General features: G+C 46.6%; 7 protein-coding genes across 11 annotated transcripts; 5 read left to right on the top strand and 2 right to left on the bottom strand.

Moving 5' to 3' along the window:
• Positions 1-259: 259 nt before the first annotated feature.
• Positions 260-6,879, top strand: Pcyt1 (Phosphocholine cytidylyltransferase 1). 4 transcript variants are annotated; one of them, XM_020945956.2, is made up of 4 exons: positions 260-552; positions 4,343-4,935; positions 5,216-5,539; positions 5,603-6,879. In XM_020945956.2, the coding sequence occupies exons 2-4, from the start codon at positions 4,417-4,419 to the stop codon at positions 6,356-6,358; spliced, it is 1,599 nt and encodes a 532-aa protein (XP_020801615.2). In that variant the 5' UTR covers positions 260-552; positions 4,343-4,416; the 3' UTR covers positions 6,359-6,879. The 4 variants fall into 4 exon arrangements, with proteins under 4 accessions (XP_020801615.2, XP_020801616.2, XP_086682043.1 ...); XM_020945957.2 differs by lacking the exon at positions 260-552 and adding an exon at positions 1,348-3,912; XM_086825917.1 differs by lacking the exon at positions 260-552 and adding an exon at positions 4,039-4,269.
• A 148-nt stretch (positions 6,880-7,027) lies between these two features.
• Pcyt2 (Phosphocholine cytidylyltransferase 2) lies at positions 7,028-9,120 on the top strand. The gene is made up of 3 exons (XM_020945959.2): positions 7,028-7,716; positions 7,795-8,118; positions 8,181-9,120. The coding sequence occupies exons 1-3, from the start codon at positions 7,603-7,605 to the stop codon at positions 8,880-8,882; spliced, it is 1,140 nt and encodes a 379-aa protein (XP_020801618.1). The 5' UTR covers positions 7,028-7,602; the 3' UTR covers positions 8,883-9,120.
• A 32-nt stretch (positions 9,121-9,152) lies between these two features.
• Positions 9,153-12,293, bottom strand: LOC110178731 (E3 ubiquitin-protein ligase RNF10). The gene is made up of 4 exons (XM_020945955.2): positions 11,836-12,293; positions 10,242-11,768; positions 9,868-10,022; positions 9,153-9,806 (listed from the first exon to the last, which is right to left on the bottom strand). The coding sequence occupies exons 1-4, from the start codon at positions 11,933-11,935 to the stop codon at positions 9,372-9,374; spliced, it is 2,217 nt and encodes a 738-aa protein (XP_020801614.2). The 5' UTR covers positions 11,936-12,293; the 3' UTR covers positions 9,153-9,371.
• Positions 12,294-12,457: 164 nt separating this feature from the next.
• On the top strand, positions 12,458-14,275 carry Pex10 (peroxisomal biogenesis factor 10). The gene is made up of 3 exons (XM_020945960.2): positions 12,458-12,594; positions 12,652-13,151; positions 13,212-14,275. Exons 2-3 carry the CDS (start codon positions 12,879-12,881, stop codon positions 13,848-13,850), a joined length of 912 nt encoding a protein of 303 aa, XP_020801619.2. The 5' UTR covers positions 12,458-12,594; positions 12,652-12,878; the 3' UTR covers positions 13,851-14,275.
• Positions 13,918-23,415, bottom strand: LOC110178730 (uncharacterized). 2 transcript variants are annotated; one of them, XM_020945953.2, is made up of 4 exons: positions 23,201-23,399; positions 20,642-20,760; positions 18,703-19,037; positions 13,918-17,579 (listed from the first exon to the last, which is right to left on the bottom strand). In XM_020945953.2, the coding sequence occupies exons 3-4, from the start codon at positions 18,843-18,845 to the stop codon at positions 14,624-14,626; spliced, it is 3,099 nt and encodes a 1,032-aa protein (XP_020801612.2). In that variant the 5' UTR covers positions 18,846-19,037; positions 20,642-20,760; positions 23,201-23,399; the 3' UTR covers positions 13,918-14,623. The 2 variants fall into 2 exon arrangements, with proteins under 2 accessions (XP_020801612.2, XP_020801611.2); XM_020945952.2 differs by lacking the exon at positions 20,642-20,760 and having other exon boundaries at positions 23,201-23,415.
• Positions 20,328-21,724, top strand: LOC147644687 (uncharacterized). The gene is made up of 3 exons (XM_086825841.1): positions 20,328-20,345; positions 21,096-21,654; positions 21,708-21,724. Exons 1-3 carry the CDS (start codon positions 20,328-20,330, stop codon positions 21,722-21,724), a joined length of 594 nt encoding a protein of 197 aa, XP_086681967.1.
• Positions 20,854-22,667, top strand: LOC110178716 (uncharacterized). Its single transcript, XM_020945920.2, has one exon. The coding sequence runs from the start codon at positions 21,789-21,791 to the stop codon at positions 22,446-22,448; it is 660 nt and encodes a 219-aa protein (XP_020801579.2). The 5' UTR covers positions 20,854-21,788; the 3' UTR covers positions 22,449-22,667.
• Positions 23,416-23,458: the final 43 nt, after the last annotated feature.

Genomic DNA, 23,458 nt, shown 5'->3' with positions numbered 1-23,458 from the left:
TCAAGATTCAAGAAATTAACTTACAAATTACGATGCTTTGACCGAAACGGCCGAACATGGAATGAAATATTTAATATACCTACGTTCACTGTATCAATGTTGCTTACTTCCATCTTTTTAGTGGAAGGACACACTCTAATCGAATAACTAAAAATGCAACCAAATTCAAAAGTTAACGGAGAAGTGGGATCGAATTTGAATTATCCGAAAAATATGGCAGCTCTATGTCCCTTATTTCTGTTTGAGATTTTTTAGGCACAAAGTCAAATTTTCATCTGGCAATATGGATTGAGATTTTTTAGGGGGAAAGCGAAATATTCTTCTAGCAACACTGGCATTCGGTCGCTTTGTGTTTTTTCCGGAGTTATAAACAAATTGCTAACAAACCAAACAGCAGTCTCTGTCGCGTGTTAATAATTAATTTATTTAATAGTGTAGTGTGTGTGACTCATTCAGCTGGCTCATTGAGTGGAAGGCGACAAGCAAGCAGTAGCAGCAGCCCCAATTATAAGTGGAAAGAACTGTTCTTGGCGACTTGGCAGAAAGTGGAAAGTAAGTCTAGAGAGGTTTCTCCCTGCTTTTCGGAGAGTGCTCTTTTCATCCCCTACCCCTTTTGCATATGAAGTTTATTTTGGGTGCTTAGATATATGCGCCTTATTTTTCATTTTTAAGACGGGCGCCGCTCTTCCTGTGTCATCAAGGCTTGTTTACATAATCGCCACCCGCCACCCTTGTGGCTCCCCTGTCTTGGGGGAGAACGGGAACAGCTGCTTTATCGATTTTGCTCTCTTTGCAGCCGGCAAGACGACGCCATTAATCGGCCGCCACGTCATGCCCGTCGTATGATTTTTTGTGCTAGCACTTGCAACGTCCCCTCGTTCTCTCTCTTCCAATGACGCGTCATCAGCGACCGCACTTTGGCCTGATCGTGCGATTTCCCACAAACCTTTTGGGGCAAGTGTTAGTCACGCTGTGCTCCACTTTCCATTTGCCTTTAACCGTTGCGTCGCTCTTTTCCAACGAACCACAACAGAGAGGCAGAGCCAGACTGTAGAGAGCACTGCGTGCGGATCACACGCACAATCAGCTGTTTAATGCTCAATGAAATGCGTACGGGCGCGTGGGTGGGAAGGGAAGCGGGACTAGAAAGACGGCGGGGGAGTGCTAGTGCGAAGAGTTGTGCAATATTTTTGGGGCAATCTTATCTCGCTTTGGGCCTGAAACTACGAAGACCAAGACCCCCAACTCCCTAGTCTCCAGACGTGTCTAATGGCGATTTACAGTTCCGCCCAGCGAAATGATAGTACTACCAGCATTTTTTCACGTAATCCTCGCTTCTCTTTGCAGCAGCTTCGCGAGAATCGTGAATCGAGAAAAAGTAGATCCGAAAGGCCATCACCGTTGACGTCAAGCAGAGGTTTTTTTCGGTGATAAGACCACGCCACAAGGTTATCAATGGACTGTGTATTCATTCTATGTTCAGCTCCCCGATCGTAGCTTATCGATGGCAAAGGCACTCGTAAGATTTAAATAAGTCCCAGGCAGGCAGGTTCTTGTTCTCGAGAGATCGCGGCGTGAGGGAACTGTACTTTCGACCTCTCGCTTTTGGCAAAACAAAAAAAAAAACAAAAACAAAAAAAAACAAAGCGAACAGCCAGGCAAAAGGTAAACTCCAAATTGTTTCTGCTTCAGCCGTGAGATTCGCCAGAGTTCTTTGGCCTGACCAGAAAGCTTAGAATCCCACAAACTGAATGTGGGAAAATCACAAACACATCTTTTTTTTTAATTTCTTTGGATCACACAGAAGAGTTCATATATTTAAGCCTTTATTGTTAGTATGAACAGTTATTATAATGAAGTTCTTGAGTTTTAACTCCAATGAATTTAATATTTTTAATTTAAAGACGATCTGCTATGTTTCGAACGTATCCACCCTTCACCCATCTCACTTGTTGGCGTGACCTTCGTCTAGCAATAAACTACTCATAGTTTAGAACGAAAAAACCCCGTGCTGATAGTGAACTTTGCCTGATTCCGGTACTAGCGTGATTTCGTAATCCAAGATTGATACTAGTGTAGTTTTTGGTTCCGAAGATTTCGAAGAGCGTAGAAATCCCGGCTGATAAGAACAAACGTGGCGTTTCATCCAAAACATATTTTTAACCAGGCAGGCAAGATCGGGGTTAGAGATATAGCCATCGCTGTCTGCTGTCAGCTGGGTTATCGGTAGTGGAACACGGCCCATTTCCGCCAAAGTCATTTATCGTGTTCGATACCTCCCGTTTTGAGTTCAGCGGAAGCGCCGCACAACGCCATTACTACCCGCCCAGATAAGGTACTAGCAGGCAATCTTATCTCTCACCTGCTCACAGAGTAATCGATTTTATGGGTCCCACACTTGTCCACCCACACACGCTCCTCCGCAATGGAGCCCTCTTCGGTATTTGTTTACCTTTTGATTCAGAGCCCACTTCGCTGGAGGTGGTTCTTCGTCATCGCTTTCTTTTTACGATTCAATACAGTGGTCACTAGCAGTGTGGAATAATAAAGCTTTTGAATGCTAATCTGAAATTCCGTTTCTTTGATTCAAATTATTACTATAGCATGCGAAAGAGTTTTGTCACAATCTTAGTTTTAGTTCGTTATCTTGACGTACTATATTTAAACACATTAATTATGAAAATATAGCTTTGTTTTAAGTGCAATTTCACTACAAGTTCGCGTAGTATTATCTGATTTGGAAATATTCCCTTGTCGTCTTGACATTCTAAAAATAAGTAATCTTTCATGTTTTGATAGATGTGAAATTGCTCTTTTTGTTCTTTGTGTATTTGGTTTAAATATAAATTGTGAGAGGCTTATTTTAAGTATCAGAATCATGGTGGATTAAATCTAAGCAACGAACCGTAATAATTCCGAAAAGAAGCAATTTTAAAATTTCTAATAACTCATAAGCCAGAGGGAGCACTGTAGATCGTACGACCTCATAAGACGCCCATGACGTCGCTCACAGCTATATGCATACACATGTATATATTATTTAAGATTACCGAAGACTGAAGACTAAGGAATTTTGCTTGGCAACTGCGAATTAGCATTAAACGGGAACTATAAACTTCACTGCCTTACATCAGGTCCAATCAGATTCACAGAGACCGACTCTCTTGCGCCTGAACTTGAAGTGGAAGCCGGTTCCACCAGTTGACTCATAGCTCCAATTGGACCTTGAACAACCGAAAAGAACACTCCCAAAAATAAACACAAATTGTGCGCCCCGTTTTGGGGTCTCCAAGTGGAATTTCTCCGGCTGATAAGGCAACGAAAAAAAATACGTATGGACATGTGCCAACCAGATATCTGACGTAGGTTATAGGAGGTGCCAAGAAATATTCCGTATAGATAAATCGATATACATATTTACATATATGTGTGCCATTATGAATAAACATAAGAGAAAAAGATTGTCTGCGTTTAAAATTAATATCAAGCACGCACCAAACAGCTGACCGAGAGCGACATTGTGCGAAGAGAGCGCAGAGCTCTCTCTCTATCTCTCTCTTTTCTCTTTTAGTGCGATTCGGTCATTCTGACTCACGTGTTCATTTGTTTACGTAAAGTGCACCAGTAGCCGGAACTAGTTCTGGCGCTGTCTCCCAGTTGTTGTTGTGTACGTTGCGAGAATTCTATTATTACTTGTCTGTGGCTGTTATTGTTTACCGCATCGGCTGCGATTTTCTTGTGATGCTTAATCTGATTTCTCAGAAATTATCCGCGGCTGTGGTTTGACGAATTAAAACTGTGGTTTTGGCAATTAACGCAGAAATCGATTTGGCCGTGGCTCAAAGCTCAAGGGTGAGGAGGCGGAGTGAATCACGTGTTGTCAGCAGAGAGTAAAAGAAACTATTATAACAGGTGCATATATACATACATACATATATACATATTAAACACGGGGATACCATGAAAGGAAATATAGGATTACTTAAATCCAGACATTTGCATCGTTTTGAAAATAAAACGGTTCGTGCTTACATGCAACTGAGTGAACAAATATAAGATTTTTTATTTAGTCAGTGACTTTGAAGTATGTTTGAAGTATGATTTCAATTTTTCTGTGAAACTTTAGTTAGGTAAAACTAGAGTTCAGTTTTATTTTCAACAGTATTTGCTATTTATTGACATGCAAGGCAAGGGAATTAGTGCATCAAGGGTTAAGGATCAAGGCATCTAAAATAATTAAATTAAAATCTATTTAAGATTGTACTTTAGGTAGACAATGTTCATAACCTTTGGAGTTAAGTAGTAGTAACAATTAAATGAACAATCTTTAAATCTCTTGCAGACGAAAAAGGCACTTGAATCTCCGTGTGTTTTTAAGAAACTTTCTAAAACTGCCGCTTCCAAACATTCGCTGCGATGGCCACCTCATCAATTCTCGCCAAAAGCACAATTAACAGCACCACATCGCCCCCGGCCACGTCCCCCAGCAGCACAACCAGGAAGCGGACCTACGAGACAGCCATCGCCATGCCCTCTTCGTCCCCTTCCCCGTCCCCAGCTACAGGCACAGCCACCTCGAGCTCCACCATGGCACCAGAGGGCCAGGAGCAGCGCACAAATAGCCCCAGTCTGGTTGCGTCCAAATCTACACACCTGGAAAGCGTGGTGGTGGTCAAAGAGGGCGCTAGTGAGCCCACCACCGCTGCTACCACTCTGCGGGACAGCACCCGTACCATCTCACAGAGCGATGCTGACGATGGCGGCGAAGCAGCGTCCGCAGAGGACTCGCTGACCACCAACATCACCGCTCCCTCGACCTCCTTTACGGCGGAATACCTCAGCGGTGTCAAACGAAAGTACGTTCCGCAGCAGCAGCAATCGTCGCCGGCACCATTGCAGCAGTTCTTCAACGGAAGTGGTGCTTCGGATTTTGCGGTGAGTAGAGGGAGCATTATGCAGAACAGCTTGAACAACTGAATAGTTCAAAGGAAAGCAGGCATTGCAAATACCAGCTATCTGTGATCGCTAAGATCGCTTAAATTCCCAGTTGAATATTAGACAGTTGTTGGGAGATATATTTTGTACTAACCGAAAAGATATTAAAGATATTCACTAACGATGAGCGACTTACTCCAGGAGGAGGACTTTGTAGGCCGACCCCTTGTTCTCCCCTTTTACACGTTTTACCAATCTTTTTAATTCTTTCTTTATGCAGACCATTTGCAAACCGGCACCCTTTTCGCACGACGAAGAGGCCATGCTGGAGCGACAGCGTTGTGACTATACACAGCGCATCACCTACCAGATGGCCCGCTCCGGACAGACAACACGCAGGGTGCGTGTCTACGCCGATGGCATCTACGACCTGTTCCACCAGGGCCATGCCCGACAGCTAATGCAAGCGAAGAACATCTTTCCCAACGTCTACCTCATCGTGGGCGTGTGCAACGATGAGCTGACCCATCGCATGAAGGGCCGCACTGTGATGAATGGCTTCGAGCGCTATGAGGGTGTGCGTCACTGCCGCTACGTGGACGAGGTAAGTCCTAATCTTTGTATGGAACTCGCGGGCTTATAACAATTTTTTTCATCTTCCGCTCAGATTGTCCAAAATGCGCCGTGGACCTTGTCGGACGAGTTCATTGCTGACAACAAGATCGATTTTGTGGCCCACGACGACATTCCGTATGGAACCGATGGCATGGAAGATATTTATGGGCCGCTGAAGGCGCGCGGCATGTTCGTTGCCACAGAACGCACCGAAGGCGTGTCTACCTCGGACATTGTGGCGCGGATCGTGAAGGACTACGATCTGTATGTGCGTCGGAACTTGGCCAGAGGTTATTCCGCCAAGGAGCTGAACGTGTCGTTCCTGTCCGAGAAGAAGTTCCGGCTGCAGAACAAGATGGACGAGCTGAAATCGCGCGGCAAACGGGAGCTGACCAAAGTTAAGGTAGACATCATCACCAAGTGGGAGGAGAAGTCGCGCGAGTTCATCGACACCTTCCTGCTGTTATTTGGGCGAGAGAACCTCAACCATCTGTGGAACGAGTCCAAGGGAAAGCTGTTGCAAGCACTCAGTCCGCCGGGCAGTCCGTCGGGATCGGTGAACGGCGACGACACCGAGGGCGGCGAGGACTACAACGAAACTATAGATGATTACTTGGAGCTGGCCGAGAAAATGACAGGAGAGGGCAGCGGTAGCGGCAGCAGTGGCTCGCTAAACGGCAAACACCGCCAAAAGCGTCCCTCTTTGGCACGCAGGAGTTACCAAAGCCGATCGCTTCAGAGCCGCTCCCCAGATGATGATGCGGATGGTGAGGAGGAGGAGGTGGAGTATGAGCGGCGCAGCAATTGATTCTAGCTCGGACAGACCGACATCCCAACATCCCAACTTTCTCTCCGTATCCGAGATGTTATTGTAAACAGATTTGTCGAAGCCCCTTCTAGTTACTCTAGCTCTAGATGATGGTACACTATAATCTATCCCTAGTTTTAGTTGGCACGCGCGCTCCCTCCTCCTCTCCCGCACTCCACCACTTTTCCATCGCCCTTGGACCGGGCAAATCCTGTAGCTAATTCGGCGCTGTGCGTTTGGCTGGACAGCTGGCAACCAACGCAGAAAAGACTCATTTTTGTATTAGAGCGGCGGCTGCGGTACAGAAACTATCTAGAAATATTTATATTAAATTATTTCGCATAACATTTAGTTCTAAGTTAACACAATCACAAACAAAAGAACAAGAAACAACACCAACCAATATAAAAAAAAAACATTAAACAAAGAAAACAAAAGAAACAGTTGGCAATAGCAAAATTATTGCATAAATGCTTTGTTAAATATTTTTTGAGAAATAAACATTGAATCAAAAAAGGCCAGACCATGCACAGTTTAAATTAATATATTCTATATTATGCAAAATTAAACAAAAAAAAAGTTTATTTCATATATTCCCTTAGATCTTGGCTAGTAGATCGTCAACACTGCCATTCTGGTTGACTGGAACATCCATCAGCGTGGTCACCGAATCCCATAACAATTGCGGAATTCTTTTGCTGCGCCAGCGATGATGAAACCGTTCGTTGGCGCTCGCCTTGATTGGACCTCCATTCTATTCTTCACACATTCACCGGCTGGAAGCGGTTCAGTGATTTGTTTAATGGCGCTGCGGTTTATATATAGATGCACGGCCATCATCGCCTGATCGGATTGGGCGAGCCCGTGCCAAGTCAGGCGACACACCACCGCTTCCTATTTGTTTGCGCCTCAATTTGCGGCAATTGAAGAAGATCCGCGTCTGAGACCGAGACCAAGACCGGGAACACCCCGCAGGCCAAGTCGTGAGCCTCCGGGCTCAATTGTATTGATTCGCAACCAGTTGCCGCCAATTTATTCTGATCGGTCCGGCCGTCGCTAGTGCGCAGTTGGCTTTTGCTTCGGAATCGGTCCCGGTTTCGGACACAATCCTCGGCAGAGTAGGCCTGGCGTTCTGTGCCGGAATCGTATAAATTTATGTAATCAGTCGTCCGGCTGGAGGCACGTCGAGTGGAGGTCTTACTTGTTTTGTACTTAGAGTCGTCACTAATATATTTCTGTAAATAATGGATAAGATGCCCGAGGAAGAGGATGTGTCCCCGATGTCATCGGCTCCCGCCACGCCCTCATCTCCGTACGAGTTGAAGATGTTGCCGCTGTTCATGGACTTTGAGGAATTTGTAAGTGATAAAAGAAACTCAGATCCCCAATAAGCCTCAGAGGATATTTGATATATGAAATAAATACCTTCTTTCCAGAACATTTGCATGCCAGCTCCCTTTTCCTACGATGACAAAGCCATGTTGGAGCGGAATAGCTGTGACTACACCCAGAAAATCACCTACCAAATGGCCAGAGCCGGACAAACCACCCGCAGGGTGCGTGTCTACGCCGATGGCATCTACGACCTGTTCCACCAGGGCCATGCCCGACAGCTAATGCAGGCGAAGAACATCTTTCCAAACGTTTACCTCATTGTTGGTGTGTGCAACGATGAGTTGACACTCCGGATGAAGGGACGAACGGTCATGAATGGGTATGAACGCTATGAGGCAGTGCGTCACTGCCGATATGTGGATGAGGTGGGGCCCCATTTCGATATCTATAACCTCCTGCTTTTATAACCTCCTGACCCTCATGACAGATCGTTCCGAATGCTCCCTGGTCGCTGAATGACGAGTTCCTCGAAGACAACAAAATCGACTTTGTGGCCCACGACGATATCCCTTATGGAGCTGGTGGAGTCAACGACATCTATGCTCCTCTCAAAGCGCGCGGCATGTTTGTTGCCACGGAGCGCACCGAGGGCGTATCCACCTCGGACATCGTGGCCCGGATCGTGAAGGACTACGATGTATATGTGCGTCGGAACCTGGCCAGAGGCTACTCTGCCAAGGAGCTAAACGTCTCGTTCCTGTCTGAGAAGAAGTTCCGGCTGCAGAACAAGATGGACGAGCTGAAATCGCGCGGCAAACGGGAGCTGACCAAAGTCAAGGTAGACATCATCACCAAGTGGGAGGAGAAATCGCGCGAGTTCATTGACGCCTTCCTGCTGCTTTTTGGCAGGGAGAGACTCAATAGCTTGTGGAACGAATCCAAGGGCAGGATCATCCAAGCCCTCAGTCCACCCGGCAGTCCAAATGGCTCAATTAACGGCGACGATTCAGATGGGAAGGACCGCGATGACGAGTCTGATGACGAGTACTTGGAGCTACCCGTCGAATACGGGTCGGCGGGGAACCAAGAGCGTAGCGGCTTGAATCGGCGTTGCCCTGCAAACCGTTCTTTGGATACCTACAAAGAGGAAGCGGAAAATAACCTAGAGTACGAACGACGCAGCAATTGATTGCGGTATTGGCTTGCTGCCATTCCAAATTCCATTCTTTTTATCCCTTCAAATGCGGATGTAAATTAATTGTTTGTAATTGGTTACGAGAACAAAACAACTATGGCCCGACCTCTTCACTCTTCGATTTGTGGGATAGTGCTCGATAGTACAAGAGGTTATTTGAATGTCACTGTGTACAAATATGTCTTTAGCACTGTTAAATATACTCTTAACAAGGAAAAGGTTTGCCTTGCAACTCTTAATTTTCAACAATGGAAACTCTTGCTATCTTGCTTGCTGCCTTTATTAGATTACCTTTTATAAAGCATATATGCGTAATGTGAATATAAGTTGGGTTAAATTATAGTTCAGTTGATTGATTTCTCAAATCCGCTTTTCTAAGAAGGTAAAATCACGTGTTCATGTGGTTATTTAAAATAACTTCGAAATATTCGCATCAAACAAATTATAATAAATCTTGAAAACTCGATGGACCAATGACCCTCTTCATGGAGCTCTGTTCATGCCTGTGGCAAACAGCGGCACCATCTTCTTGCCCTTGGCCCTCTTCTGTTTCTTTGATTCTGCCGGAGCAGCTCCATCGCCCGTCTTTTGCTTCTTTTGATCCAGGGCTCCGACCAACAGCTCTCCTAATCCCCAATGGCCAACAGAAGGTCGCTGTTCGTAACCGCCCTCGTTGCTAGGTTGCTTCGAGGCCAATGCAGCTCGCGGTGGCGGCGGTGGAGCCGAACGACCCCAGGCGCCCACCTGGAAATCCAGGGACGCGACAGCACCCGGCGAGCCACTGCCAATGGTGGGCCACATATCTTGCTTGGGACTGGGAGTGGCCAGAGTTACGTTCGAGTAGCGGGTCCCAGACTCTTGGCTGATAGCCATAGGCAAGGAGCCACTGGGGGAGGGCAAGGCCTCTTCGAAGCCGAACTACGGGACAGACAAGCCATTTTTCACAATCTAAATCGAGCTAAAGACTACTAAAGCTTACCGTGGGAAACTCATGAGAGGAGCTCAGATTCAGGTTGGCTGCACTGGCTATAAGTTTGCCCATCTGGCGGTCATTGATCTCGTTGATGTGCTGTTCCCGCTTGCGTTCCTCGCGATCCCGTCGTTGGCGCTCCTTCTTTCGATGCAGCAGATCCTCTGTTGAAGGAAACATGGCTTGGATTATTTTCGAAGGAAACAAGAATATAAGCTATTCAGAGTATATGCAAATATTAAAAAAAAAAAAACAGCGAAGAAATTTTTTGTATTAATTTATCATTTGTTCCTATAATTCTGATAGCTTCAAAGCTGAGATTAGTTTGCGTAGAATAAAAGTATACTATCCTGCAAGTGTATAAAAATAGGAAGATGACTCACCCCTGAAAAGCTTAAGTATTCCTCCCGAAACAATGGGTGGATGCAGCTCGACTTCCACAACTGAGAACTGACACGTAAGGGGCAAGTGGCCTAGACAGGTGAACTTGCGGCGATGCTCCTCGTCCATAGAGTGCTGTTCCTTCTGCACGATCTGCGCTTCGATCAGCAGCGGGCCTAAGTCCAAGGTGCCGTAGCAGGCCTGCAACATTTTCACATTTAACGGGTGAAGGTATATGTTCTGGCCATCGTTGGATTGGTAGAAATAGTAGTATTTGGTGCTACTGTTGTTGCCCGAAGAGCAGCTTGCGCTGCTCGATGCTTCGCCCACCGACGAGGTGGAGGCATCATCCGACCTCTCAATATCAATTTTGGCTCCGGTATCCTGGCAAGGAGCCCCTAAAGCGTGTAGTTCCACTTCTTCTAGCTCCAACTCTCTGGAACCAGGCTTCTCGAGTCTCAACTTTTCGCCACGCTCCTGGAGTGTTACCAGCGCTTGCTGAATGAACACATCCTCCGGGCACGACACATCCGATTCGGCCAACAGTTCTACCCGCTCCCTCTCAATAATGGCGGCCACATCTGCTCTCTTAGCTATTACAAACTTGGAATACCGCTTAGCCTCCTCGCCGGCAGAAAGAAGTGGGAAACGTTCGTTGGTCTCCCCTCCATCTCCAGCAACGCCATGTTTCTCGATGTACATGGAGCCCTTGTGGCGTCGCATCAACTGAAAGGTTATGGTGTCTCCCACTTGCCAGTCCCTCTGCTGTTCGATGGTGCAACTCTTTAGGTCGCCGGCATGAATAGCATCATAGCAGATGGGGCACTTGCGCCAGGTCTTGTCGCTCAGCGAGAGATAGTGTAGCATGCACGGCCAGCAGTAGGCATGGCCGCATCTGGTGAGCTTGGCAGCCACCGGCGGATATAGGCAGATGGGGCACTGCAGTTCCTCGGTGGTCTGAATGTTGATCTGCTCAATGTAGCTCCAATCAATGAGCGCGTCCGGCGAGCCATTCACCTGGGCCTTGGCCCTCGAGCGAACTACAAACTGGAAGTTTGCCTGCAGGAACTGCTCCTTGTTGTAGCGCTGCTTGCGCAGTCCTAGGCCATGGTGCTGTTGATGATGGTATCCCCGATCCAGCTCCCTCGGCACGCAGTGGAAGTTGAGCAGATGGTTTAAATTCTGCTTCTTGCTGCCCTGTACGTAAACAGAGTTCATTTCATGTTCAAAGTCACCGCTACTACGTGGGTAGCCGGTACCGGCGTGGGCTAGTCGGGTGCCGCCTGGAGCCCAGTCTTCGCAGTGGTATGCGAACTGAGCGTTGGCCCCATAGCCGCCGTTGCCGCCGCCACCCCGAGCCCTTGGCCGCTTGTCCACATTGGGACGGAGCTTAGCGGGCTGCTGTTGTTGTTGTATTTGCTGCTGCTGCCTGGTGCTGCGCGGCTGTTGCTGCTGCTGTTCGTTGCGTGGTGTGGGAAGCTGCTCCCGTCGGCGATTATTCCGCAGCTTGCTGTTGTTAGCATGTACTTCTGCGGAAAAGAATGAGTATCATTAGTTTACAGGCACTTTAAAGAACGATTCGGATGCAAAACACACCACTTGACTTCCTCTGCGATTCACCAGACGAGGACTTGCCATGATGAGCGGAGGATTGAGGCTGCTTCTTGCTGCTGCTGTTGCTGTTGTTGCTGTCCATCGTAGTGTTTGTAGTGGCGACAGGTGTTGGTGTTGGTATTGGTATTAGTGCTGGGCAATTGCCAAGGGGCAGAAAACTGCGTCTTGCCTAGGTCTCCACACGGAGTGCGTTGGGCAGAGTATTCACGTTGCGGATTCATATTTACTGAGCCATGATTATACGGTATGACCAGAAATAATACTTGCGTAATATTTCCAAAAAATTCAATGCGTCGAAGTGCAAGGGGAGTCCGGGGCGAGTCGAAAGTACCGAAAGCAAAGTACTTTTGCGAACCGCAATATTCGTTCACTTATCGATGTGTTAGTCTATGTCTCCTTGTGGTGGTATTGGTTCGTGCTGTTACCTCGTATTGGTGTGTCTGAAAGACGTGACGTCTGTGATTGCTGCTCTATTCGGGGTCTAAATCTGGGCTTTACCGACAATTTTCACTTTTAATGTACGCTCCCAGCCGATACGCTCGGTCACTGCTCGATTTGACGTCTCGAAATCAACGGAATTTGGATAGAAAAGCCAAATATTCTTTGGTCGGAAAAACTAGCATCTGCGATGCCTATGCAAAATGGCTGACTGTGAGGGTTGGAAAGCGCTGCAGAGAGTTGTAGGCGGACTTTGCCGTAGGTCGTGACACGAAGCTCGCAGGAGATTGCTTTTGATTACAGGTAAAAGTTAATATTCTGAATGAATAGATAAAAGTAATTTTATAAGTAATTTTCCAGGTGGAACGAAATGTGGATTTTATGGTTTTATCGAAAAGTCTCCTTTTGCGAACTGGACGGTCGTGAGAAGCATTTTACTATCGGTAGAAGCAGTATTGCAAAACGGCACACAGTGAGATAGAATGGGGCCACAGTGAACCAGCTGTTGTTATCTAGAACGCACTTTGACCGGCCTTTAAAAAGCTATAACTATGTTAAAGTCAACACTTAGTCGTTAATCCGTCGGAATGGACTTTCGAAATGCCCGCGCCCGGCAGCCGGAGATTGTGCGTTCCGTCCAAAAGGATGCTCGTTATACTAATGAGCTGGCCGAGGACTTCTCCGATGTTCTGCGGCTGACAGGCCCAAGGAACTGGATAAAATACAACCAGATGTGCCGGCTGCTGGCGGAGCTGAGCTACCACGGCTTCGCGTCAGCCAACAACCTACAAACCCTTGGGGAGGAGTACACGGGGATCATACAGGTGGACGGAAACTATAAGCAGATTCCCAGCAGACTAGTAAGCCAAAAAAAGGCTGCGTGGAGATCGGTGTTTATATCCCTTCCGATAATCTTTCAGCTTCAACTCATGGCCATTGTCCTTGAGTTTGGTGGCGACTCCTTGTTACAGCGACTGTTGGAAAAACTGGAACTGTACGTGGCTAACCATGAAGACATCCGTCCCGAGGCCAAACAACAGTTGAAAAGGATCATCCTGCGGATGAAGCAATCTCCCGGCTATGTCAAGGCCTTGCACAAGTCACTCTTTTATTTGAATGCCAGCAAGTACCAGCTGTCAAAGCGCGCCACAGGCATCAACTACGTGCTCATCCGTCACTGGTTGCAGCCGGAGTTCTCGCTGTACGGCTACAAGATTCTCGGCGTGCTTACCTTCCTGCAGGTCACAGTTTCGCTAGCCATTAGTGGTTGGGACGCCTGGCGAGAGCACAGGCGCCAGCAGCTGGATGCGATCAAGCAGGCGGGCAAGAAATTGTTCTTGCATCGAGGGTCAACAAGTGTTAAGGACGCAGATCCATTTCCAGATGCCCCGCAGTGTATCCTATGCCTGGAGTCGCGCTCCAACAGCAGTCTGACACCGTGCGGGCACATATTTTGCTGGCATTGCCTGTTGGAGTGGTTAGAGGAGCGGGATGAGTGCCCCCTATGCCGCGAGTCTTTGAAAAAGTCACAGGTGATCCTGCTGCAGAACTATTTCTAAGTTTCAAATAGCCGGACTGATTTGTACCTGTAAATGCCATGTATTATACATTGACTGAAGACTTTGCTTTGGGGGAATCGATATATTTTTTTTGTACAATTTTTTCATACAGAAATGTTTGTAAATTAGGCGGTTTTCGCATTAAATTAACTTTTTTGGTCGGCTTATAACAATGTTTAACAAACTTATACTTTCGCGCGACACCTTCAGATGACTTTTGCCTGAAAATATCAGTGGGAACCCTAACTACAGTTACATCTACGATAATCTTAAGTAGGAGATGAAGGTAAATTTGGGATGCTGAAGTAGAGGAGCGTCTGCAAACCTTTTGTATGTGTTTTAGTATATTTGAAAAAGAGAAGCTTTTGCGTTGTCCTATTTATATTCCTTTAAAATCAATAATAAAGCAAAAAAATAATAATTTAGCTGTAACTCATCTTTAAAAATATTAATAATAAGAATAGCCAAAAGACTATTTGCAAATATTAAAAAACTAAGACTAGTTTGCTAGAAACGGACAGAGAGACGGACATAGGTGTCGGGTATAGGGTATATAGGGTCTTCTTTACTGTGTTGTATGCGTATATTACCCTGCAAGGGTAAAAAACAAATAGACTTTAATTATTTAATTTAATTATTTATATAATGCTACAAAAGTCCTGATCGGGCTATTAAATCTGTGGAACAGCTTCCCGCGGCCCGATTCACCTGCCTAACATGTTTTGGTGCTAATCTTACTTATTTACAAATTCTATGATTAAATGTCGAACAGCCTAGATGATATCCAGGTAGACGGTGCGGTTGAATATCTGCTTCCTGCGGCGGGACTCGAAGGCCGATCGGGCCTCCGCCGGCGATTCAAACGCCACTCGGGTATCGCCGGTGGGTTTGCCGTCATCGTTGAAGCGCCGAATGATGTCGTCGGGACTGAGCTTGTAGTCGCCAAAGAAGCGCAGGATGTCCTTTAGCTCCGCCTTGAAGGGCACGTTGCGCATGGCCACAACGCAGCCAGGCCTGTTAAATTTGTCCGAGATTTCCGTCATGATGACGGGGGTAGCAGCAGCAGGAACCGCACTGGGTGAAAGGGAGCTGGTACTGCTTATTAGTGGTGGGTCAGGTCGTGCAAATGGGTTGAAGTGTTGCTTCACGGTCGTTGTTGTAGAGGCCGTGGAGCTGCCATTGCTTTCCTGCGACTTCTCTCGGTCCTGGGATCTTGGCTTCTCTAGCTGCTGCTGAGGTGGCTGGTCCTGCGGCGGACTGCTGATGTCGTTAAACCGACTGGGGCCGCGACGGCGCGACTGTTGTTTTTTCTGACCCTCGTTGGAGCCACCTCCTCGTCCTCCGTTCCCACTGCCCCCACCGCTGGCAGTGACGTTGTTACCTTCTGCTTGCTGCTGCTGCCTGGGACCGTTGCCGCCTGGCAGATAATCCATGAAGGGCTTGTTCATTCTGTCTGCAATCTCCTGCGGCGTAATGGTAACCACTCGCAGTCCCCTGCCTCGGAAACGTCGATTGTGAAACTCTCGGACGGCCTGTTTGGTGCTAGCGGGATCCGAGAACTCGACAATAAATTCCCCGGAGCTCTGGTTGCGGTCGTTAAAAAGCTGCTCAATGTGCTCGATTCGCAGCTGCTCCAAAGAGAAGAGCTCGCCGAGATCATTGGCTCGGGTGGCATACTCACAGTTGTGCACACGGACAAAGACGTCCTCTTGCCGGGGTCGCTGGGTATTAACTCCTCCATTTTCGCTTCTTTCCGGGCAATTGTTTGCAAAGTTGGGACCATTGCCGTTCGAATTTCCATTGCAGTTCATGTTCATGGCCATGTTGTTGCTCATACTGAAGGGAAAGTTGCCACCGTTTGGCAGATGCTGCTGCTGTAGTGGTGGCATGTTGAAAGGCATGTTGCCGTTGGCAAAGGGTGACATCATGCTGGGACTCATACTCATCTGCTGCTGTTGCTGTTGTTGCTGCAGCTCCTCCGTCTGCCGTCTTCTTGGATCGCTGCCGAACCTGCTTTGGTTCTCCTGGTCCTGCTGCTGCCTTCTCTGCTGATCCTGCAGTAGCTCCTCCCTCTGGTCGGCCTCTTCCTTAAGAAGCTGCTCGTTGGCCCGGCGCAGCTTCTCCTTGGCATTTTGCATCTCTTGCAGACTGCTGGGTTTCACCCTCAGCTGCCGGAAACCAATATAGTGGCTGGACGTATCCTCCAACGCTGACTTGGCGTCCGAGTCCCTGGCGAACAGCACAAAGGCCACGCATTCGCGACGATTGTTAGGACTCGGGGACAGCTGAATGTCCACGACAGTGTAATTGGAGGAGAACATCTTCATAATCTCCTGCTCGGTGGTGAGCTGCGGTAGGTCCTCTATGTACAAGACTGTAGTAACAGGAATTGGCGTTGGCATTCCTCCTTCTCCCCTATCGCTGTTCCTCTCACCACCACCGTTGTGGTGATGGTTCCTGCCGCCGCCATCGTGATGATTACGTTGTTGATTTGCACGCTCTTCTGCCCGCTCGAATTCGTCATCACCCACGGGGGCGATTTGAATCATTCGATCACGGAACATGGTGTTGTTGCGCTGCACCGCTTTCTGGGCACTGGACACCCGGGAGAACTCTACGTATGCGACCCCGGTACGGTTGCCATTTACTGTCATAATTTTAATGCCGTTATGGGGAATGTACAAGCCCTGGAAGTATTTGCGGATATCGCTGTAAGAGATGGTCGGGCACATACCACTTATTCGGATGTAACAGGTGTCGGCAACGGCCACAGGTGTGTTCCCCCCGCCAATACCAGTTCCAGTACCACCACTGCCGCTCGGAGAGCTTCCCATCCCTAGAGGCGACACCTTGGCCGGCGTCTGTTGCTGCTGGAGCAGCAACTGCTGTTGCTGAAAGAGCTGTGGATACATCTGCGCATAGGGATTAACGCTCGCAAATGCGATGGGCTCGGAGGACTTGGCAGGCTGCTCCATCACCTGGGCCTGACTACTGTTAGCCACTTGCTGCAGTGCAGCCATCAGCTGCGGATTGGCACTGGCGTTCGAGGCGAGGTTATAGTTGTTGGTTATGTTGTTGGTGGTGCTGCTAGTACTAGTTGTGTAGCTCTGTAGCGAAGGCATGATCGGTACCGCGGCCAGGCTCAGACCCAAGTCCAGAGCTGTTGTCAGTTGGACTTGAGGTGGCGCCTGAGCCCAGGGCGAAGGCCCGACAGCGCCTCCAGTGTGGGCCAACTTCAGCTCCCTTTCCTGGCTATCCCTTCGGTCAGTGCGACGCTTGCGACCTTGATCCCGATGATCTCGTTCACGTTCACGTTCACGCTCCCGCTCCCATTCCCGCTCTCGATCGCTATCATCAGAACTGGAAGAGCGGCTGCGACTGCGCCCTGTAACCTCGGAAAGCGTAATGCCGGCCTGCTGCTGGTAGGTTAGAAATGAGGGCGCACCGCCTGAAGCACCTACAGGTACAGCGGCCTTGACCTGCCCCAGGAAGCCGCCCAAGCCACCAATGATCGGCGGCAGTGGGGCAGTGCCACCAGCAGGAGCTGGCCTAGTGGGAGCCACTGGTATTGGAACAGGCACAGCAATGGGCGCTGCCGTCGTGGCCACTTTGCGAGCGGTCTCAATAACCTTCTGCATCTCGGCCCGCGAGGAAAGCAGCAGGCGCACCTGGATCTCCATCAGCTTCTCGCGATCTTTAAGCATGGCACAGCGTGCGTCCTCGTCAGTGCTATCGGTGATGGTTGCCAGAAATGGGAGAAAGAGAACGAAAGCAACAAATCAGGGGAAATAATCAGTTAGGTTTGCGATCAATATAAAAGTTACGCAGTGGTTTCTTCCTTGTTCCAAGAAAGAGTTTCGGTGGCCTTATCCTTTTCCTTATTAAATGCAGTCAAAATAATAGCACAGGAAGTACCTTCAATCCATCCATAATGTTCCTTTTTCACAACTTCACAATTGGATCTAATTAACACATACATATATCAATTTATTCGGTACTAGCCCATCTTCCAAAGTAATTTAATATTATCCCCATTTGTTTTTCGACCGATATTAGATACAATATTCCAAATTAATATAAAACCCAAAATCTTAAATTACAATAACTGGTCATATCTCTAAGCAAATAAAAGAATATTGAGTAGTATTACATAAAAGTCCGATGTTTGTAAAGTACGTAAAGAGTCATTTGCGACCCTATAAAGTACATATATTCTTGATCAGTATCCAAAATAGAGCCTATGTTATTTATCAAATTTTCTTAAATTTGTCAAAAATAATAAATATATATTTGTTTTCAAATTCAAATATTCAATATGCGCTATTTTTAACCTATTGTTATATTTAGTAATGGTACTGACAAGGACTTAGTTGTACTTCGCTTCGATTTCAAAAAAAAAATTCAACTCGATAGGATTGGTATTTTCTTTTAAATAGGTTCTTACGTCACCCTTTTAAATATAATAAATATTTCATATATCTCAACAACTAAGACAACCGATATGAATTATATACCACATATTTTTATATCACTGTCTAGAATTTTTATAGTAAGGTGAGGCATTTGAATTTTTAAAATTGGCATTAACATTTTTAAAAATATTGATGTAGTTTGTATGGATTAAATTAGAGTTCATACAACTCAATAATAATGTTACCTTCTGTCTTGCTGCATAAAAACCATTAATCCAAACATATGTAATTGGATCGACTCATCGATGATACAATATTAAATAATTCCTTAGTGCTATTATTTTGACCGCCGCTTTGGAATATACATGCTTGGAGCGACTCGGGTGAGGTGGCTCAGGTATACTACAGTTTTACTTATAGATCAGATTGTGGCTAACTACCTGAAAGCGATGAAAGCGTCGCCCATCTCACCGCCGATAATGTGGACACCTCCCTCGGGAATGGAGAGGCCCGCGAAGAAGTTTCGAATGTCTCGCGCATTTGCCGTCCACGGCAAATTTTGTAACCGAATAATCACACTCATCTTGATCAATCAATTGATTTTGATATTTATTTCTTTCTTTGTACAGATAGACAGACAGAAAGCTTGCTGTCTGGCTATCCGCGATCCTTCCGCTTCCAGTGGAGATTCACTTTCACCGATTCTTTAGTAGAACATTAGTTGGCCATCGCCCTGGGATCTGATGAGGATGTTTGTCCACTGCTTGCTTTAAATCTGTAAATACAATCGGAGACTTATGGAGACTTATGCGCCAAACAGATCAAGATTTTAAAGTTATAAGTTATTCGTAAAAGAAAAAATACCGTAGAACAAACCTAACAACAGGACGTGTTTTAACCATATAAATCACTCTCTGTAGTTAGTAGTGCTTTGGGTATATAAGTGGGTGTATTTTATATTCAAATCGCTAAAAATATGATTTTCCGCCCAAGACAAAAGTATGGATCTTAGGCCAGGAATCCGCCGGAAGCCAAAGCTGAATCTGCATATGTAATTATAAGCATATTTATCCTGTTTCCGATGTTAACTATTTTTCAATGACAACTTCCTTGCGGGCAAAGCTGTGCTCCTGATGTTTATCTTGGCTTGATGGCTCCATTGCACATGCAGTAAAGACTCCGCGGACGAAGTGTAGTTTCTCTTGGCAATCTCTGGGTCTGAGCCGTCTATGGTAAAGACGAGCGGCTCCGATTTGAGTATTGCGTAAGTCGACCAGTTTCTCACAAGTGCCGTAGCAGAGCAAGGTTGCTATCTCTCAAAAATAAATAAGTAATGGTCTAAATAAGTGGTCTCAACTGCTCTGACGACCTTAATATGCTGCCAGGACTGACTAAGGCCACAAATATTGAACAGAGGACATGTATTTCACCATATCTAAGGTAGCCAGCAGAACACACTGGGTTTGTGAGATCCAAAATCCCACAAAGCCACATGATCCACGATCATTAGACCGCTTCGATTTCCTCATTAGACGCACTCAATTAGCTGCCGTTGAGACTACTTTGTTTCCACTGGAGGAGGATGAGGGAACGCGGGCTGGAGTATCGCTAACTGCTTTCCCAAAACAGAAGTGCCTGCCTGGCTGGGGCTGGAGAAAACCCGTTGATCGTTTTGGAAGTAATGGGAAAGCGATTATGCAGCTTTAATTCAATCGTCGATGCTAGTTATGTGTTTTAATTCAATGCGATTGGTTTGCCACTGTCGACATGTTAGCGTTTCGGTGTCAAAGACATCACAGATCCAGCAGGAGCCGGGGAGCTAAGTTGAGCTTCAGGAAACTCAAACTCAAACTCCTTCCGCCTGGGTATATAAAAAGCATTGTTGGCATCTCTACTTTGGCAGTAAGAAAATCGAATTGACCGCGTTATCGTCTCTCCACCGCCGTCGGTCAATCCTAATTATCCTTAGCAATTATCGCAATCATCACGCTATCATCGACTTGTCATCGTTAAACGATCGGATAAATTCAGTTGATTGATCGCATGTAATCGGAGAATTGAAGAAATGAGAAAATCCACAACAGTGAGTGAACGCCGAATATGCCTGAAATTACTCTCGAAAGTGTGCTTCGTGTTCGATATAGATCATATATGTATGAGGCTCTGGGCTCTAGAAATGTGTTTGATTTTCAGGAGAGCAACTTACAGTTCAATCTTTGTACTAATCGGATCAATACTGCATATATGTAATATCCACATATTAGTATCGTTAGACGTTCATTTAAAATTCGTATTTTACCTCTCAGCCACAATAAATTTGTGGGTGGGTATGGCGATCTAAACAGGATCTAACTAGGGATTTAAAGCTTAGCAACTTACTGTGTAGTTTCCAATCGTATATTCCCTTTACTTCATCTTATCCACCACGATCATTAGATAGATACTTCTCGTTCTGTTATCCAGTTAAGTAAATGTTTTTTCAATGTCAATATTCAGAACTTTGCAGAAAGAACATAATATAAATTAGAATATAAAATGGAAAAAATTCAAAACATGAACTAGATCTTCGTTCGATAATAACATTGGCTGGAGATAAGTTCAATTCACTATAGAGCCTTACCAACTTCAAGATTGATTTAACTAAGAGCACTTTTGTATAAGATAATATGGTGTACCAGTGTCTTTTTTGTGCCTTGTATGCCCATTTAATCGGTGGAATTCACTCCGGGCCTTACTAACCCAGAAATGGATTTTAAATCAAGTCAGGAAGCATGCGAACGACAAGGAAATAATATATTGAAATGTTATTATCTTTCAGCCTTCCCGCTTTCAGAAACTGGTCGCCTTGGGCCTGCTGTTGCTGGTAGGCGTCCACGGTACGACGATAATCAGCATCAAGTACCCGGAGAAGCCCACTGAAGTCGTTGTGGAGCCGCAGCCGGCCAAGAGAGACCTAAGCCTGAGTTATGCGGCCACCAACATTGATTCCAAGGAGGGCACTCGCGTCAAGACCATCACGGTGATCAAAAGCGTGGGTGGGAGTATATCTGCTCCAGAAGAAGCCGCGGCGGCTGCTGCGTTTGGATCTCCTACTGGTCAAAAGCACCAGCCGAAGCTGGCCATTGATCCCTTGCTGCACAAAAACCCGGAGTGGGCGAATGCCTTCCGCGATAACTTTGACTCTTATGGAGCACTGCCAGATGTGCCGGACATAGATGACCTGTTCGAGTTCGTGAATCGCAAGCAGCCGGCGGAGGAGGAAAAGCAGAAGGCGACTCCCAGCCAGGCCGAAAAGGTGCCGAAGGAGGTAGCCAAGCCTGTGGAGGCGGAGGAGACCACTACAAAAAAGCCCGTCGCCCTTGAGCAGAGCGAGGAAGGTGACAGTAGCAAGGGTAGTGCTACTAGCACTGGAAACATCGATAGTGACGAGGCGGTGGTGGAGAAGATCAAGGGCGATGCTGAGCTGCTGCCACACATCAAGCAGGCCAACATTCTTCGCCTTCAGGCGGCTCAGGCGCGTTCGGGGATGGGGCTGCGCACTAAGGAATCCCTGATCAGCGTCAACTACTCAACGCCCATGCACCAGGTGACCCAATACTTTGACAATTACGTCCAAGCGGTGCCCAATGGGTACGACTACTCGAAGCCCTGCGGCGCGGCACCGGGCAACAGTATCCAGGTGACCACGCCCTCGGGTCGCACCTACGACATTCCGCAAAGCAATAGCAGTGGCACTGGTGGCGGCAATCATCCGTACCTGGCTCCGTCGCTTACGAAAAAGACGCAGATTCCACCGATTACGGTTCAGCCTCCGGTCCAGCAGCAGCCGCCCCCAAACTACTCCTCTGTGAACTCAATAGTGCCGCCTATAGTGCAGCAGCAGCCGCAGCAGGGCTTTGCTCCAAATGCGCCTCCTCAACAGCCCCAAGTAGTGCCACCACCGAATGCCGTCGGCTCCAGTGGAATCTCCACCAGCCAGCGTCCCTACGTAGCGCCCAGGCTGCGCAACAATGGCCTCGGCATCAGCCGGGCTCCCGGGAGCAGCAGCACACCAGGAACAATTCTCAGTGGTACACAACCAGGAGGAGGAATTGTGGCGGGCAATCCACCCAGTTTCCGCACCAGCATCTTTGGCGGCGGTCCCAATCGTCCCAACACGTTGCGGTCGCGTGGCCTAAAGTATTGAGCTCTAAAAACTAGACCCCGACAGGTGTGGTCAAAATAATAGCGATTAATGTTAATATTGTAATTAAAATTGGAAAAGCACCACTTCGATCTCGAAGTTCTCTATTATTCAACCAGGTTCAAGCTCAGCTGTAGCTGAGTCATTGTTCTGTTAAACTAAACTAAAAATGTACTCGCAAGCAAGGACCGATTATAGTAATAAAATGAATATTAATATTAATGTTTCTGGGGTATGTCCTATTTCAATCATTTCTGTGCTAGTGCTAATACGATATATGTATATATTATTTGAAGAATATAATTTTAAACATTGGCAATAATAGGTGGCCAAAATGGAACTTAAAAATTTGTTGTATTACATTTTAAATGACTTCTACGGTTCTCAAAATTTAATAATAATTAAGCACAATAGTCTTACGCAGAACTTGGTATTTATTTGCCGGATTTATCGTATAATTCAGAGACAACCGATACTAATGTGTACAGTTACCCGCGTACACCTAAGTTACAAAAGGCTCTTTAGCAATTCTTCAAAAAACAAGGCTTCAGAGAGATAAGCATTGCTGAACTGTACTTATAAGTTACTATAGTAACTTTGATCGGTGTGTGTGTGGTTGCTGTTGCGCGGCTATTGTTGTTGTTGCATCTCCGCCGAAGAAGAAGCAAAACGAAGCAGAAGGGAAGGGTGAGAGAGAGGGGGACGCGCTGCTCGAGGCACGAATACTGATTTTTATTCAATGAATTCTTACTTACCACGGAAACCAATAAAACGCAACTTATTCTGGACAACCAATGCACAAAGACAGGATGATTCGTTTTGGGACAAACGCTATATATTTATTTCGACAATCTGTGCAGTTGAACGGCTGAAAATTGTAAATTTCCTGGCAGCAAATACAATCGACGTGCTGTGTTGTAATTGTATTTTTTTTTTGACAGTCTGAAAACAAAATGGCTGTACATTGGATTGTCGATATCAAAATATCGATATATATATATATATACGTCTGG

Source organism: Drosophila serrata, unplaced genomic scaffold (genome assembly GCF_035046125.1).
Source record: "Drosophila serrata isolate PLE 108 unplaced genomic scaffold, ASM3504612v1 contig_116, whole genome shotgun sequence".
Taxonomy (NCBI): domain Eukaryota; kingdom Metazoa; phylum Arthropoda; class Insecta; order Diptera; family Drosophilidae; genus Drosophila; species Drosophila serrata.
The sequence above is the reverse complement of the archived record's forward strand: the minus strand, read 5'-3'. Positions and strand labels throughout refer to the sequence as shown.